This window comes from Ursus maritimus, unplaced genomic scaffold (genome assembly GCF_017311325.1).
Source record: "Ursus maritimus isolate PB19 unplaced genomic scaffold, ASM1731132v1 scaffold_5, whole genome shotgun sequence".
Classification (NCBI taxonomy): Eukaryota; Metazoa; Chordata; class Mammalia; order Carnivora; family Ursidae; genus Ursus; species Ursus maritimus.
The window spans coordinates 81,884,905-81,902,561 of record NW_024426663.1 but is presented as its reverse complement, the minus strand read 5'-3'; the positions used below and the strand labels follow the sequence as shown (position 1 = coordinate 81,902,561).

The 17,657-nt window shown below is 38.1% G+C and overlaps 1 protein-coding gene across 1 annotated transcript; it reads left to right on the top strand.

The window, feature by feature from the left end:
* Positions 1-13,015: 13,015 nt before the first annotated feature.
* Positions 13,016-13,963, top strand: LOC103656362 (olfactory receptor 2M3-like). The gene has a single exon (XM_008683740.2). The coding sequence runs from the start codon at positions 13,016-13,018 to the stop codon at positions 13,961-13,963; it is 948 nt and encodes a 315-aa protein (XP_008681962.2).
* Positions 13,964-17,657: the final 3,694 nt, after the last annotated feature.

The following is a 17,657-nucleotide window of genomic DNA, read 5'->3' as shown; positions in this document are numbered from 1 at the left end:
ACATCATTGGAAAAGTGTCTGTTCGTACATCTGCCCATTTTTTGATTTGATTATTTGTTTCTTGTTTATTGAGTTTGAGAAGTTCTTTGTAGATCTTGGATACTAGTCTTTTATCTGTAGTGTCATTTGCAAATATACTCTCCCATTCCTTGGGCTGCCTCTTCCTTGTTTTGACTGTTTCCTTGGCTGTGCAGAAGCTTTTTATCTTGATGAATTCCCACAAGTTCAATTTTGCTTTTGTTTCCCTTGCCTTTGGAGATGTGGCATGAAAGAAGTTGCTGTGGCCTATGTCAAAAGGTTACTCTATGATTTTGACAGATTCTTGTCTCATATTGAGGTCTTTCATCCATATGGAGTTTATCTTTATGTATGGTGTGAGAGCGTGCTCAAGTTTCATTATTCTATATATAGTTGTCCAATTTTCCCAGCACTATTTATTGAAGAGACTGTCTTTCTTCCATTGGGTGTTTTTTCCTGCTTTGTCAAACTTAGTTGACTATGGAGTTGATCCACTTGCAGAGTCTGTATTCTGTTCCATTAGTCTATGTGTCTGTTTTTGTGCCAGTACCATGCTGTCTTGGTGATCACAGCTCTGTAGTATAGCTTGAAATCCGGGAACGTGATGCCCCCAGCTTTAGCACAGCAGGCCCCTCCCCAGAAGGCAGGCTGAAAAAACAAGAAGTCCACATCTCTAAGGTCTCTATAAATCAATTGCACCTTGCTTGGGTCCATTTCAATAATTTGGCCCTGTATATCCCTGCAACCACACCTAATCAGAATGACAAGGAGCAGGAACCCCCAACAAATGAAAGACGCAGAGACTGTGACCTCTGCCACAAAATTAGTGGATATGGATATAACCAAATTGTCAGAAATGGATTTCAGAGTAACAGTTGTCAAGATGATGTGTAGGCTTGAAGAAAATATTAAAGAAAATATAGAATCTATAAGAGCTGAAATGAGAACGAATCTGGTGGAAATTAAGAATGCTATGAATCAAATGCAGTCTTTTTTTAAATAATATTTTTTATTATATTATGTTAGTCACCGTACAGTACATCCCTAGTTCTTGATGTAAAGTTTCATGATTCATTACTTGTGTATAACACCCAGTGCACCATGCAATATGTGCCCTCCTTAATACCCATCACCAGCCTATCCCAATCCCCCCTCTCCTATGAAGCCCTCAGTTTGGTTCCCAGAGTACACAGTCTCTCATGGTTCATGCCCCCTTCTGTTTACCCCCCTCTTTACATTCCCACACCGATCATGTATTATTGGGCTGCCTTGGTCAAAGCAGTTTTCTACAGGTGAAACAATCCCCTAAGGTGTGGGTAGCTGAAAGCTGCCTGCCAGCAGCACTCCTAATGGCCAGGCAATTAATCAGTCAGGAAACAGGAAGCCTGGCAGATTCAAGTGGTCAATGTCCTGAGGATAGTTATGACACTTTCCCAATAAAGACATAGAAATGGCTAACAAACACATGAAAATATATTCAACATCATTAGCCATCAGGGAAATTCAAATCAAAAACACATTGAGATACCACCTTGTGCAAGTTAGAATGGCGAAAATGCACAAGGCAAGATACAACAAATGTTGGAGTGGATGTGGAAAAAGGGGTCCCTCTTACACTGTTGGTGGGAATACAAGTTGGTACAGACGTTTTGGAAAACAGTGTGACCCAGCCATTGCACTACTGGGTATTTACCCCAAAGATACAGACATAGTGAAGAAAAGGGCCATATGCACCCCAGTGCTCATAGCAGCATTGTCCACAATAGCTAAATTGTGGAAGGTGCCGAGATGCCCTTCAACAGACGAATAGATAAAGAAGATGTTTTCCATATATACAATGGAATATTACTCAGCCATCAGAAAGAACGATTACACAACATTTACAGCAACATGGATGGAACTGGAGGAGATTATGCTAAGTGAAATAAGTCAAGGAGAGAAAGACAATTATCATATGGTTTCACTCATTTTTGGAACATAAGGAATAGAAGAGAGGTTGTTAGGAGAAGGCAGGGAATAATGAAGGGGGGTAAACAGAACTGGGAATGAACCATGAGAGTCTATGGACTCTGTGAAATAAACTGAGGGTTTCAGAGGAGAGGGAGCTGGGGGGATGGGCTAGCCTAGTAATGGGTATTAAGGAGGGCACATATTGCATGGAATACTGGCTGTTATTCACAAACAATGAATCATGGAATACTGCATCAAAAACTAATGAGGTATTGTATGGTGACTAACATAATAAAAATGAAAAAAAAAGATCCTCCTATTCTGCAGTCCTCCTAACCTCCTCTGTCCCCACTTATTATATTTCTGTAGTAGGCTTTGAAATTCAGAGTTGTAATCCTCCAACTCATTCTTTTTTGGCATCATTTTGTTGATTCTAAATTACCTGTATTTCCATAAGAACTGTCCGATCTTCTTGTTGGACAGACCTTTTAAGTATGCTATCATGTCCCTCTATATCTCTTTCTACAGTCTTTGGTTTAAAATCTAATTTGTCTGATGTGAGGTTTGCTACCCCAGCTTTCTTTTGAGATCCTTTGACATGGTAAATTCTTCTCCGTCCCCTCAATTTCAGTCTGGGTGTGACATTAGATTCAAAATGAGTCTCTTGTAGACAACATATGGATGAGTCCTACTCTTTTATCCAATCTGAAAACCTGTGTCTTTTGATGGGAGCATTCAGCCCATTTACATTCAGAGTAGTATCGAAAGATATGAATTTAGTGCCATTTTATTGTCTGTAGAGTCTCTGTTTCTGTGGATTGTATATACATATATATAATTGAATAGAGTGAAAAAAGGACTAAAATGAAGCATATATCTATAAAAAATATAGGTGTGAAAAAATACAAGTTAAAAAGGGACTGTTAAATATAAGCTATATAATAAACATCTAGTTAAAATGAGAAAAAAGGCAAAAAAGAAACAAAAGGGAAAAAGCAAAAGAAAAAGAACAAAAAAAAAAAAAAGAAAAGGAGTAAAGAAGTTGTGAGGCAACTCCTGGAGCTCAATACACTATTTCCCCCTGGCATTGGAATTTTACCATTTTAAAGGTTCCATATGGTTGTCATCCAACTGTTCTTCCAGATTGTCTTCTGGGGGAGGGGCCTGCCAAGCTGTTTGTTAGGTAACTCTGCCCTTGTGGAGTTGTCCCACCCCTTGTCAGGGGGATTGGTTCAGTGGAAACTGGTCCTTTATGTGGCTTTTGTTCACTGGAGGGTTTCCAAGCCTCCTCAGAGGATCAGAACAAAACTGGCCACACCCAAACCTCTGGCCCAGAGGAGAAATAGCACTGTCTGCCTTCTTTAATAAAGCCTGCAGGACAGTTTCCAGTTCTGTATGCACTTCCAAAAACCAGCCTCCCATGGTGTGCGCCCATGGCAGCTCTCCCAGAGGTAGTCCCAGAGGCCCAGGAGTGCCACTGCCCTTTGTGATTCTAAAACAGTGAGTGGCTGTGGGCTCATGCAATTCCTGAAGCTCCTGGATCCTGTCTGGGTGTCACCCTACTGCCCTTTCCAGGCCGCTCCCATCCTGTGAGTTTTTGCCCAGTTGGGCACAGGTTCCTGATTTTTTCAGATTGCTCAGGAAAAAAGCAGTTATCAACTGGCCTGGCTCATTGTTTATGGTGATCTAAACTGAGAGTCCTTTCCTGGGCTTGCTGACCGTAACCTGCTTCCTGGCTCCATTGCTCAGCCACTCTAGCCATTCAGGACCCCCTTTGTTCTACTCCTTGTATTCCAAGAACACAATGCCCTACTAGAATTCTGCCTTTTCATTTCCAGAGCCCCTTTCAGAGAGGGATGTCTTTCCCTAGAGCAGATTTCTAAGGGTTCTGATTTTGCATTCTGGTGTTATATCACTTTCTAGGAGCCAGTTTATGGAGATTCCCTCCCCCTTCTGTTTATCATCCAATATCTCCCAGCAGATTCATGACTCTGCATGTCCTACCCCACAAAAAGCAGTTGCTTTTCCGCTAGCGGAGATCCAAATATATATTCTTACATCTCAGGGTGATTCAGTGGGTATTCCAAGTGGTTTGATATATAACCTGCTAAATTCAGTAGACCAGTTGAAATGGGGTCCCCTACTCCTCTGCCATCTTGCCACCTCCTTGGATGGTTTTATTAAAACACACACACACACACACACACACACACACACACACACACACAGAGAGAGATACCAACAGATGTTTTTAAGAATGTAGAGAAATTTGAACCCCAGAACACAGGTAGCTGGAATGTAAAGTAATAATTTTTAAGGTAGTTACTTTGAACAATGGAGTGTCATTTCCTTAAATGCTAAGACATTCAGGTACCATTGGACTCAGAAATTTCATTCTTGGGTATATACCAAGATAAATGGAAACATATTTCTAAACAAAATCATGTAAACTAATATTCATAGTGGCATTATTCATAGTAAATTAAAAAGTGGAACCAATGCATGTATCTATCAACTGATATATTAAAAAATAAGTTATATTCATAAACTACAGTATCACATGAGAATATAATGTATGAAGTGCTGATACTTGCAACAAAATTGATGGACCTTGAAAACATGCTATGTGAATGAAACCAGTTACATAAGACTAAATGATACTTGATTCCATAGGAAATATTTTGAATATTAAAATCAATGGAGACAATATGTAGATTAGTGTTTGTGTAAGATTGGCAGTGTGAGGTACAGGATGAAACCTACAAAAACAGCAATCCTTTTTGGGGTTCTAAAATTCTGTGTTGATCATCACACTTCCCTGAGACTCTACTACCTATTGAGCTGTACACACTGTGCACTATTACTTGGTGAATTTTATGATGTATGAACTCTATCTCAATAAATCTTTCACTCAAAAGAATGAATCCAAAACATAAGGAAGAGATCTCATTCTAGCTCAAATTGTGTATTACATACTTATTCGACGGTCTAATTCCCTCTGCTCTGGTAAGAAAACAAGAGGCTAAGGATAGTTAGCCTTTATCCTTTATGCTCTTATCTATAGTTGACAGTGCCATGTGTGATATTTTTCTGTTTAAATGTATTTGTTCATCTAATAACTTCTTATAATCACTGTTTTTTAATGCCCTCTAAACTCATGTATTCATCATTTCTAATTCTTAAAAATAGTCAGTATGCAATTGCTTACTTATAGTATTCCAATGTTTCACATCCTTATTTTCTTATTGTATATACTTCAGTTGTTAAATCCCAGCATATACATTGCCATTTAATCTTTTAAATACTATATGTTCTCTTTTCACTCTTCTATTTTAATCCTAAACATGTTTATGTCAGGTTTATTAGTGGTATTCTTAAGTAAATCATTATGAATTTTATCTTCTCTAAATTTTTACATTATTTTGATGCAGTCCTTATATCACTTTAATTTCTAATTTATGCTGAGTACATGTCATAATTCCTTTTTATTTTTAAAATTTTTAAAAGATTTTATTTTTTTAAGTAGCCTATGCATTTAATGTGAGGCTCAAACCCATGACCCCAAGAAAAGGACCACAAAGTCCACTAACTGAGCCGGCCAGTCACCACCCCCCTCCTCTGAAACGTGTCATTTTTCAGTGTTCCTCTCTTTGGACAACAATTACTAAATTATACAAATATTAAACTATTTTCATATTAGCAATACACTTCAGTCACCCACGGATTCAACAGACTTCAAAACAGAAACACAAAATGTTACTGACAAAAGCAAAAAGAAAAAAAAAACTATTAAATTTAGGAACTCATGCTAGTGTGTACAGGACTACCTCACCTCAAAATATACTTGAAGGATTGAGCAGAGCTTGATACTACAGTAAATAATTTAAAAAATAAGTCACTGGTAAAGACTATATATGTATAATGTTCATAATATTTCTTTCATGTTGTGAAATTTTGTCAGTGTGTAATGTGCTGTGGAATTCAGCATGCTAATAATTTTAGAGGAATTTAAAATTTGTGGTCCTCAAGAATGTAGGCCTGTGATTTTAATTTTCTTTTAAAATCCTCTGGCTTTGGTATCACATCAACATTTTTCTCATAAGTTTGGAAGCATTCCTTGCTCTTCATTTTTTTAGATTTTGAGAAGGATACGTATTAGTTTTTCCTTAAATGTTTGGTAGAATTCACTAGTGATGCCATCTCCTCCTGAAATTTCTGTGTTGTGAAGTTTTGGTTACTGATACAATCCCTTACTTGTTAATGGTCTACTCAGATTTTCCATTTCTTCATAATTCAGTCTTGGTAGATTGTATATTTACAGAAACCTATCTCTTTCTTCTAGGATAGCCAATTTCTAGGCATACAATTGTTCATGTTCATAGATGATTCTTATGATTATCATTCTGTTGTATAAGTTACAGTATCTCTTTCATTGATAATTTCATGAATTTTAGTCCTTTCTCTTTTTCTTAGTCTAGCTAAAGATTTGCCAATTCTGTTTATCTTTTCAAAAAACAATTCTTTATTATGTTGGTTATTTATTTTGTTTTTGTAGTCTCTATTCCATTTCTATCTACTGTAATGTTTATTTCTGCTAAATTTGGGCTTTATTAATTCTTGTTATTCAAGTAAGTTTTTGTTTTTTTGTTTGTTTTTTCTTTTTCTTTCTCCTTGAGTATCTGATTTATTCTGGTGCTAATTGCAAAACAGCTATTCACATTATCACATTCTTTTCTTTTTTAATATTTTTATTATATTATGTTAGTAACCATACAGTACATCCCTAGTTTTTGCTGTAAAGTTACATGATTCATTACTTGCATATAACCCAGTGCATCATGCAATACGTGCCCTCCTTACTACCCATCACCAGCCTATCCCATTCCCCCACCCCCTCACCTCTGTAGCCCGCAGTTTGTTTCTCAGAGTCCATAGTCTCTCATGCTTCATTCCCCCTTCTGACTACCCCCCCTTTCTTTATCCCTTTCGTCTCCTACTGATCTTCCTAGTTCTTATGTTCCATACATGAGAGAAACCATATGGTGGTGACCTCTCCATTTCATTCATAATTTTAATAATCTGGGTCCTTTCTCTTTTCTTTTGGATAAGTCTTGCCAGTGGTCTGTCAAATTTATTGATTCTCTCAAAGAACCAGCTTTTAGTCCTGTTGATCTGCTCTGCTGTACTTCTGGTTTCTGCTTGATTGATTTCAGCTCTAATTTTGGTCAACTGCTTCTTCGTGAGTGGATTAGGCCTGTCCCTCTGTTTCTGTTCCAGCTTCTTGAGGTGAGAATATAAAAACTGCATTTTAGATTTTTCTCTTCTTTTGAGTGAGGCTTGGATGGCTATGTATTTCCACTTAGGACTGCCTTTGCAGTTTTCCATGGGTTTTGGACTGTTGTATTTTCATTCTCATTGATCTCCACAAATTGTTTAATTTGATTTTTATTTCCTGGTTTATCGAGTCATTGCATTTCCTTTTATCCAATCTGCAACCCTGTGGTATTTTATGGGAGCATTTAAGCCATTCACATTAGGACTGAGTACTGAGAGATATGCTTTTAATGATGCCATGTTGCCAGTAAAGTCTTTGTTTGTATTGGCTGTGACTTTCTGTTCTGTATCACTCTTGGGGCCTTTTTACTTTTATAGAACCCCCCCATAATATCTCCTGTAGGGCTGGTTTCGTGGTTACGAAATTGGTTAGTGACTGGCAATTCTGAAATGTCTTTATTTCTCCATCAATTCTGAATGACAGCCTTGCTGGATAAAGGATCCTTGGCTGCATGTTTTTCTCTGAAAGAGCTTTAAATATGCTTCCCCAACCCTTTCTCTCATTCCAGGTCTGTGTAGACAGGTCTGACGTAATTCTGATGCCTTTGCCTTGGTACGTGAGAAATTTCTTTGCCCTGGCCGCTTTCAATACTGTATCCTTGGATCTAATATTTGCGAAATGCACTATGACGTGACGTGGCGTAGGTTTGTCATAGTTGAGCTTGGGGGGTCCTCTGCCTCTTGGACGACCCATGTTTGTTTCCTTCGCTAGATTAGGGAAGTTTTCAGCTACAATTTGTTCACATATCTCTTCTAGACCTCTGTTTTCTCCACCCCTCGGGATGCCAATGATTCTCAACATTGGATCATTTCATTGAGTCAGTAATCTCCATAACCTACATTTGTGGGCTTGGATTTTTTTAAGAGCAGCTTCTATTTTGGTTTTTTCCTCTATTAACCCGTCCTCCAATTCACTAACCCGTTCCTCTGCTTCTGTGACCCTGGCCGTCAGAGCCTCTAGTTTTGCTTGCATTTGGCTCATAGAATTTTTAATTCTGTCAGATTCGCTCTCATTTCTGTCCTTAGGGATTCTATATTCTTAGTAACCTTTTCGTTAATAGTTTTTTCAATTCTATTCATCATTTTGACCATCGTTACTCTGAATTCCATTTCTGATACTTTGGTTACATCCATATCCATTATTTCTGTGGCAGAGGCCACAGACTCACTGTCTTTTCTTTGCTGGGGGTGGTGGGCTTCTCCTTCTTGTCATTCTGATGAGGAGAGGTTGCGGGGTTGTCCAGAGCCCAAATTATTGACTGGGTCCCAGGCCGTGCCCCTTGTTTTATAGGGATCTTAGGGTTCTGGGCTTCTTCTTTCAAGATTTTATTTATTTATTTATGTGGCAGCCAACCAGCGAGAGAGGGAACAGAAGCAGGGGAGTGTTTCTCCCTTCTCCCCAGCGAGAGAGGAAGAAGCAGGCTCCCAGCGGAGGAGCCCGGTGAGGGACTCCTTTCCGGAATGCCTTGATCACGCCCTAAGCCAAAGGCAGGCGCTCAATGACTGTGCCACCCAGGCGCCCGGGTTGTGGGCTTCTTGATTTTTCAGCCTGCATTCTGTGCTTGGGGGAAGGCATGCCGCGCAATACTCAGGCAACCCTGTTTGGGTAGAGTCTCCGTGTCCCCCCGGCGAGGATGGGGATAGGCACTCTCTGAGCCGGTATTTCCAGGCTTTTGTTCTCTGGTGGCTTTCCCTGGCGGTTTGCTGTGCCTCTTCTGAGAGTCAGAGCAGCAGCGGCCGAATTTTAGCCTCTGTCACAGAACAGAGGGATTGCGGCCCATTCTCTACTAATGTTCTGGCCACTTTAACTCTGTTACTGTTGGTGCTGCTCAACCCTGCAGTGTCCCAGGATGTGCGCCCCACACCCGGTGTCCCAGCCCTCACTTCCAGGGCCCACGTGTCTCTGTCCTTTGTGTTTCTAACGCAGCCAGCCGCCAGCTGCCCCGCGTGCACTCCAGAAGCTCCGGGTCTCGGTCTGGATCCAGTGAGTGCCCCGGGATTCTGGTGTTCCGCAAGATGCCTGGTGGCGCGCGTACCCGGCTCACTGTCCAGTCTGCTGTTTTGAGGGTGCCGTAGGCGAGCCCCGCCTGCTCTCCCGTGCAAGTGGCTACCGCTTCCTTGTGCCCGAACGCGGTGGCTGCCTCCCCCTTCCATTTATCTTCTGATATCTGTGCACAGTTTCATGGCTCCCCACTCCGTACCTCAATACTCAGCACTGGAGATGTTCATTTGTAGAGATCCAGATGAATCTTCCTGCGTCTAAGGCTGGTTCTGTGGTTGTTTAGGCTGGTCTGGTACCTATCCAGCTCGACTCGGGGGACTGGCTGAAAAAGGTGTCTCCTACTCCTCCGCCATCTTAACTCCTCCACATGTTCTTTATCCATTTGTTTGTTGAAGGGTATCTCAGTTATTGTGGACATTGCTGCTATGAACATTGGGGTTCATGTGCCCCTTCTTTTCACTACATCTGTATCTTGTGTGACTTCACATGTGACTGAAATACAAAATTATTAATTTTATTATGTTAAAATCTAGATTCAGGCAGTTTGGTGGGTTTTTTAAAGATTTTATTTATTTATTTGAGAGAGAGAGCACAAGCAGAGAAATGGACAGAGAGAGAGGGAGAAGCAGACTCCCTTGCTAAGCAGGGAGCCCTATGTAGGGCTTGATCCCAGGACCCTGGGCTCATGAGCTGACCTGAAGGCAGATGTTTAACCAACTGAGCCACCCAGGGACTCCTACATTTAAGCAGTTTGCAGATAACATGGGGTTGTTCAAAGTCTTCATTAACCCACATATAATGCAATTGCAATGTAAACCACACAGTTTTAAGGAAACAAATAACTAATTCTAAGATTAATATGGAAAATAATGAAAAATCAGTCTTAATAAAACTTTAAAAAGAATTAACGACAAAAGATGAAATCATCAGTGACATAATTTTTTTAGCCATAGGAATAAAAGCCAACACTTCAATTAAAAAAAAATTAAAAAGGGCACCTGGGTGTCTCAGTCGATTAAGTATCTGTATTTCGTTAAGGTCATGATCCCAGTGTCCTGGAATCAAGTCCCATATTGGGCTCTCTGCCTAGCAGTGAGTCTGCTTCTCCCTCTACTCTTTCCCTCCTCTTGTGATCTCTCTCTCTCTCTCTCTCTCTCTCTCTCTCAAATAAATAAATACATAGGTAAAGGTTGAAAATGTCATAATTAATATATGTAGGAACTGGGAAACAAAGGAGAACCAAATTATCAATCAAGGTGACATGACTTTGGATTTGATCTTAAATATCAATAAAAGTCATATTTTCAAGTTGCAAACTAATTATGTTTGAGGCCTTCAGAGGAAAAGTGGATGCTAACATAAAGTACTATAATTGAAGATCAGGGACTGAATTCTCTGGAGAGACTGTAAAATTAAATCACTGATGACTTAGTAAAATTGTTTTGCATAGGTTTCTTCTGGAAATTTAAAGGTTTTCAGTTACTCTGCTTGTAGTATCTTCTTGAAAACACCTAGAAGGTAAGAAAGGGAAACTGTATATAGCAAAATATCTATGACAATCTGTAGTTCAACCAAATAGAATCAAAATTTATTCAAAAGTTTTTTTATTAGAAATTGTGATAATTTAAAGTCATTTATATAGGAGGGCACTATTTCATGTCAATCTGCAAATTTCACCTTTATATTCTCTGTAAAATTAATGTGTTTCTTATAATTGAAACAGGTCTTTTTGAAGATAAAATTAAATAATACCTGTGAAGATGTTAAATAACGTAGGCATTGTTTAGAACAGTGTTATAAATGCTAAGTTGAGAATCATTGCAAGCCTCTAGAGTGCATGCGGTCTATTTTTTCTTTTAAAGGGGTATTTTATTTTATTTTAAAGATTTTATTTATTTATTCGACAGAGATAGAGACAGCCAGCGAGAGAGGGAACACAAACAGGGGGAGTGGGAGAGAAAGAAGTTTTTTTAAATAATGAAGGGGAACAGCAGTGGAGATTATTGGAAGACAGAAATGTGTGTGTGACAAGGATCTGAATAATGATGGTAATGTTCATATGATTAATTCAAGGTATGATGCACATATTTTGATGAAGCTTTAAAGAATTAACTCTTTCTAGTTTATAACAACACTGTGAAGGATAGAGAGGATTAAAAATATAATCTCAGAGATATCAGTTAACCTGCCTGTTGACCTACAAGTTGGTGATAGAGCAAGATTGTAAGCTCAGGCTTCTCTGATCTGAAGGTCTGTAATATTTTCCTTTCAAATAGAATAGAGGAAGAGGTCATACATCTCCTGTAAGTTTAGTATATGTAGAGCTTGCTAGCTATAGACTGAAGAAAGAGGCATGGAGAAATATACTGCTGTGTTGGAATTTGAAGGGAGATGTGATTTATAAAGGTGAAGGATTGTGGAAGAGCAGACATTCCTAAAAAGAGACTTAAGCTCAGATTTATTTCTTGTATCTTCCGGAAATGTAAATAATAATGCATAAAGTCCATATACAGAAATGGAGAACAGATATCTTGGAGATATCTGTTTGAATATTAGAGTCTTGAATGACTTTCCACAATATCTCAAAAGAAGGTCAGCAAGGAGATGAGAATCTGCTCTACAGACAATTTGAGACTTTTGAGAATTAAGGTTTTAAGAGGAGCGACACAATACAATTATTCTTTGGGAAAATCCAAAAGTAGTGTTGGGTGAAGGAAAGAATAGAAAGTTAATTTTGTTTGTAATATTGAGGTATGATGCAAATAAGGTGGGCTTTTTAAATTTAAATTCAATTGGCCAAGGTATTGTACTTCATTAGTTTTTATATAATGTTCAGTGATTTGTTAGCTGAGTTAATCACCCAGGGCCCATCATATCACATGCCCTCTTTAATGTAAGATGGGCTTTTTAGAAATACTGATGAGCCTTTCCCAAAGGCATCACCACTTATTTTTGTTATACTTATCAGCTTCAAGAAGTGTATTCCGATGAAGGGGGATTTAAAAGATTGGGATAGGAGGAGCACAACAAAGGAGTAATATTCACTAAATAAAGACAATGGATATCACCTGAATATGGTAAGACAGTATGCATGTTAAAGAAAAAAATGAGTTAGAAAGAAACTTGAGAGGGATAGTGAGTAAGGGAGAGAAATGTGAGGCAGGAGAGTTTAGTTGAATGCATTTTAGAATAACTCAAACTACATGGCTGTTCTAGATAGACTACATAATGTTAATGGGGAAGTCCTGTTCCTTCTCTTAATAAAGACACAATAAACAGTGAAATAGAAATGACATACTGCTTTTTAGAAGAACTGAAATTCTACTGAGTAAAGTGATGTGGTAATTTTCTGTTGGGCAATACATTTTCATAGGAAGCTTGGAAACTCACGTGCGTTTTTCAGTAGGAATGTTTGAAGGTTTTTCTGTAATATGCAAACCTGATTAGATGACTTGAGAAAATGCTCATGTTTTTACTGTGTAACTTACTATGTCCGTGAACAATGCATGTTGTATTAAAACTGTATCAAGCTAAAACTATGCTTTAATATATGTAGTCTAAAAATGAAAACAAAATATGACCAGAGAAACAATTTTCTCTAACTTAGGCAATTTGGTAGAAAGGGTGAGAGGAGAGAAGTGCTTAATATTTCTAAAACACAATCCCAGCCATGTGTCACTTCTTGTATTCCATGCAGGCAACATATTTATCATGGCATGGGAGAATCAGACCTTCAACTCAGACTTCATTCTGCTGGGAATCTTCAGTCACAGCCCCACCCACATCTTCCTCTTCTCTCTGGTCTTGGGTGTCTTCACAGTGGCCTTTATTGGAAACATTGCTATGGTTCTCCTCATCTATCTGGACATCCAACTTCACACACCCATGTACTTCCTCCTCAGCCAACTGTCCCTCATGGACCTCATGCTTATCTGCACCACTGTACCCAAGATGGCCTTCAACTATTTGTCTGGCAGGAAGTCCATCTCTCTGGCTGGTTGTGGAGCCCAGATATTCTTATACGTGTCCCTGCTTGGAGCAGAATGTTTCCTGTTGGCTACAATGGCCTATGACCGTTATGTTGCCATTTGTCACCCATTAAGATATTCAGTTCTCATGAACCAGAAAATCTGTGGTCTCATGGCAGCTTCTTCATGGATTCTTGGCTCCCTTGATGGTATAATTGAAGTTGCAGTTGCATTATCATTCTCATATTGTGGAGCCCGGGAAATACCCCACTTTTTCTGTGATGTCCCTGCCCTTCTCACTCTCTCATGCACCAACCCATTGTTATTTGAAAGGATGATATTTATCTGTTGTATTATTATGCTTCTTTTCCCTGTAGCAGTAATCAGTGCTTCCTATGCTCGTGTTATCGTGGCTGTCATTCACATGGGGTCTGGGGAGGGTCGCCGAAAAGCTTTTGCCACCTGCTCCTCTCACCTCACTGTAGTGGGAATGTATTATGGAGCAGCCATGTTCATATACATGCGGCCCACTTCAGATCGTTCCCCCACCCAGGACAAAATGGTCTCTGTCTTCTATACCATCCTTACTCCCATGCTGAATCCCCTTATCTACAGCCTCCGCAACAAGGAAGTGGCCAGAGCATTCAAGAAGGTGCTGGGGAAGGGTAAGTCTGCAGAGGAAATTGCCTGATGATCTTTATGCTTTGCTTTTTCTCCCATATTCTTTGATTTATCCTCAAATTCATGTATTCAATCAATATAATTAAGTATCTAATATTTATTGATCTTTGTAGAGCTATAAGCAAAAACATAAGATTTAGAAATTGATACACTTTGCATTTTTTCTTCAAATATTTTACATTTTTATGGTAATTTCTAGCAATGGCTATAAGGAAATATTTGTTGCAAGACAAGACCCACAATTTATTCATTTTTTTATATTATCAGTTAACAAATAGAGGTTATTGCCCAAGATAACATCTGATTGTTTGATTGTATTGATTAAACTTATTGTGTTTCTTAACATATCATAAACTTAACATTAGGGGGAAAAAAAGAATTCTGAATAATCCAATGTCTTCATTTGGGGTGATCATAAAAAAAATGAATTACCAATCTCTGTATATACTACGTTATGGGAATGAATGAAGGATCATTATGAAAATGAATTTATCAACTAGATGGAGAAAAAAGAGGTATTGTATTGAGATATATGCCCATTGATCTTTAATTGTCCTGAACATTGTCCTTTTTCAGGATGGTGGATGTCTGGGGTGTTCTTATTTATTTCCATTTTCTAAAAATATCAGTCTTATACATGGGAAACTAAAATATGAACATGAATCCTAAAATCCGGATATTTCTTCCTTGGGTATCTTGATCCTTGTATGGATTGTGTACTGTAATTGTATGAAAACATAATATATTTTGTTTAATGAGGAAGTCTTGGTTTACTGTGGGTTGCATATTCTCAAATCTCATGTAGGACACTCCAAATTTATTTTTATAATGATATTCATATATGACTAACTATATAAATATCCATATGGATACAGAAATAGATGATACAGTTATATAATTCTGGAAATTATTGTGGCTAAAGAGGAAAAACCTTTATACCCTAAAATAAATATGAACTGTTCTGTTCAAAGTGGGTTACAACATCCCCACTGTATATCATATTAACACCAATTTAGCAGCTATATAGAGCAAACATTTATTATGTCTCAGTTTATATAGGCCAGGGTTTCTTATCACAAAGTAGAAATCGAGGTGTTTGCTGGGGTTGCAGTTTTATCTGAAGCTTAAGGTCACATTCTAAGATTATGTGGTTGTTGAAATGAATCATTTCTATGAAGCTGAATAACATATGTCTGTTTATTTTTTCAAAGCCAGCATGAGAATTTCTGTGATTTCAGGGAAAGCCTAAGTCCTTCTATGAAACGTGTCAACTGGTTAAGAAATGCCAATCAAAGATAATCTACCTTTGAATTCTTAAAATCTACTGATTTGAGATCTTAATTATGGTTGCACAATAAATTTACTCTTATTTTACAGTATAACATACTCATGAGAATAACACCAGGGAATGGAGACATGGAGTCCGTTTAGGATTTTTCAGCCGGACCCAACTGAGTTATTTACAGAACCAAGTTCACAAAAGATATAAAAACAAAATTTCAGTTATTGATTCTATCAGTAATGTGAGAAAAACCTGGTAATGCCTAAACGTTTGACTGGATTAAGTCAATTTTTTAGAAATTATTTAATTTTTAAAAGATTTCTCCTTAACAGACTGACAGATAATTTAGAGAATTGTGTTATAGTCTTATAATTTGCCCAAAGCACATATAATGGGTCTTCTATTTACTATAAATGTAACATTTAATACAATGAATAGGAAAGACATAACATTGTCAATCTCATAAGCAATTATGGATGCTATATTCCATATCTTTTCAATTTTCAGTTATTAAAGACTATTAAAGAAATACTGCACCTCCAGGATTCCCTTCCAAGCAAATAGATATGAAAGAAATTGGTGAAACCGATAAAATAATATCCATAATACATTTTTTTATTTAAATAAAAGAAAGCCAGTGCACTTGGGTACCTCAGTCAGTTGAGCATCCAACTGTTGATTTCAGCTCAGGTCATGATCTCAGGGTCCTGGGATCCAGCCCCACATGGGTCTCTGCACTCAGCAGGGAGTCTGCTCCAGGATTCTCTCTCTCTCCCTCTCTCTCCCTCTGCCCCTCCCCCACTCTCATGCTCTCTCTTTCTCTCTAAAATAAATACATATTCAATAAATAAATAAATGCCAACACTTTAACTGAAATGTCTTACTTACAATATAGCTTGACAATTTTTACTGAAAATCAACTCAAACATCAAACAAGTTGGTTTATATTGGAATGAAATACACACACATACACACACACACACACACACACCTTAAATATTACCTTATGGAGTGCCTGTTAGGCAGTAGAGGAAATTTTGAAACAGGTCTTTCACCAAAAAATAAATAAATAATAAGAATAATAAGAATGAATTTAATATTAGTAATATGATAAATTTTATACAAAGAAATAAATCAAGACTTAATGATAAGCTAAGCCGTTGATGTGGTGCTTCAAGAGTAAAACTATTGCAAAACTAAAGGTGATTCATAGATGATTTGGGTTAAAAATGTATTTAATTAGTACATAAAGAAGGCCTAAACCTTCAAAGATCTTTAGAAAAATAGCAATGAAAATGATATGGTTATAAATTTGTTTCATAGATATCTATTTGAATATATAATATAAGGAGGGCACGTATTGCATGGTGCACTTGGTGTTATACGCAACTAACGAATCATCGAGCCTTACATTGGAAACCGGGGATGTACTGTATGGTGACTAACATAATATAATAAAAAATCATTAAAAAAAACAGGGGATTTGAAGCAAGATGACTAGATTCCAGCTCCCATAAATTTGTAGATTTAACAATTTTCACAACTATCCATAAATGGTGATGCCTTTGAGGGAACAAAGGAGCCCAGAAGAAAAATTCCAGGACACTGATCAAGCAAAGAATCCAAGGATAGACGTGTGGAAGAGGGTAAGAATAATTGCACATTACTTATGACACTTTCCCCTAAGGGCATATCTCTTAGAATGAGGAGATACACTTGACTTGCAAACTATCCCATGGGAGAAAACAAGAGCAGAGTGAGGACCTGGAATCTCCCGCCTCACAGAAAATTGACCAAGAGGCTCATATATGTCTTGTCTTACCAGATTACTGATCTGAGTTGTTATCAGATAAAAACTGTTTTATTATAACATACATATACTTACTGAGATGGTAGGCATAGATGAATAGTCTGGAGGTGCTAAGAGTAGAGAAAAGGTGTTGGGGGGGCTCACAGCAACCACCACATAGACCTCAAAAACCAGTTGCACATTCTGCTAACTGGCTTGGGGACTCTGTCCATGAATTTTGAGGAGTGACTCATTTGCAGCCCTTCCAATGGGATAATACATGCTCCAAAACTGTAGACACACCTCCATGATGATTCATGCTAACTTTCACAGATGGTGCATATGCACTTCAACAGATGGCATACAAACCAGCTCAGATAGCACAAGTTTATCAGTGGCCAGCTTGACTCTGTGGAGTTGAGAGAAGGTGTGAAATCTTGAACTCTATAGAGCACTGCCCTGGGAAAAATAAATGAAAATATTCCAGCACCCAGTGTGATATGTGAGATTGAAAGAAGGCACATAATTCCTGACCTAATCTCAATTTAAAAAAAAAATGAGTGAGATGGGTGCATCTGTAGAAAATGACTGAGAGACCTTTTTTCTAACAGGGCTGACTGGTAAATATCTTTC

Excerpts from the sequence above, each read along its gene's own strand:
- LOC103656362 (XM_008683740.2), top strand. The coding sequence starts at position 13,016 with ATGGCATGGGAGAATCAGACCTTCAACTCAGACTTCATTCTGCTGGGA.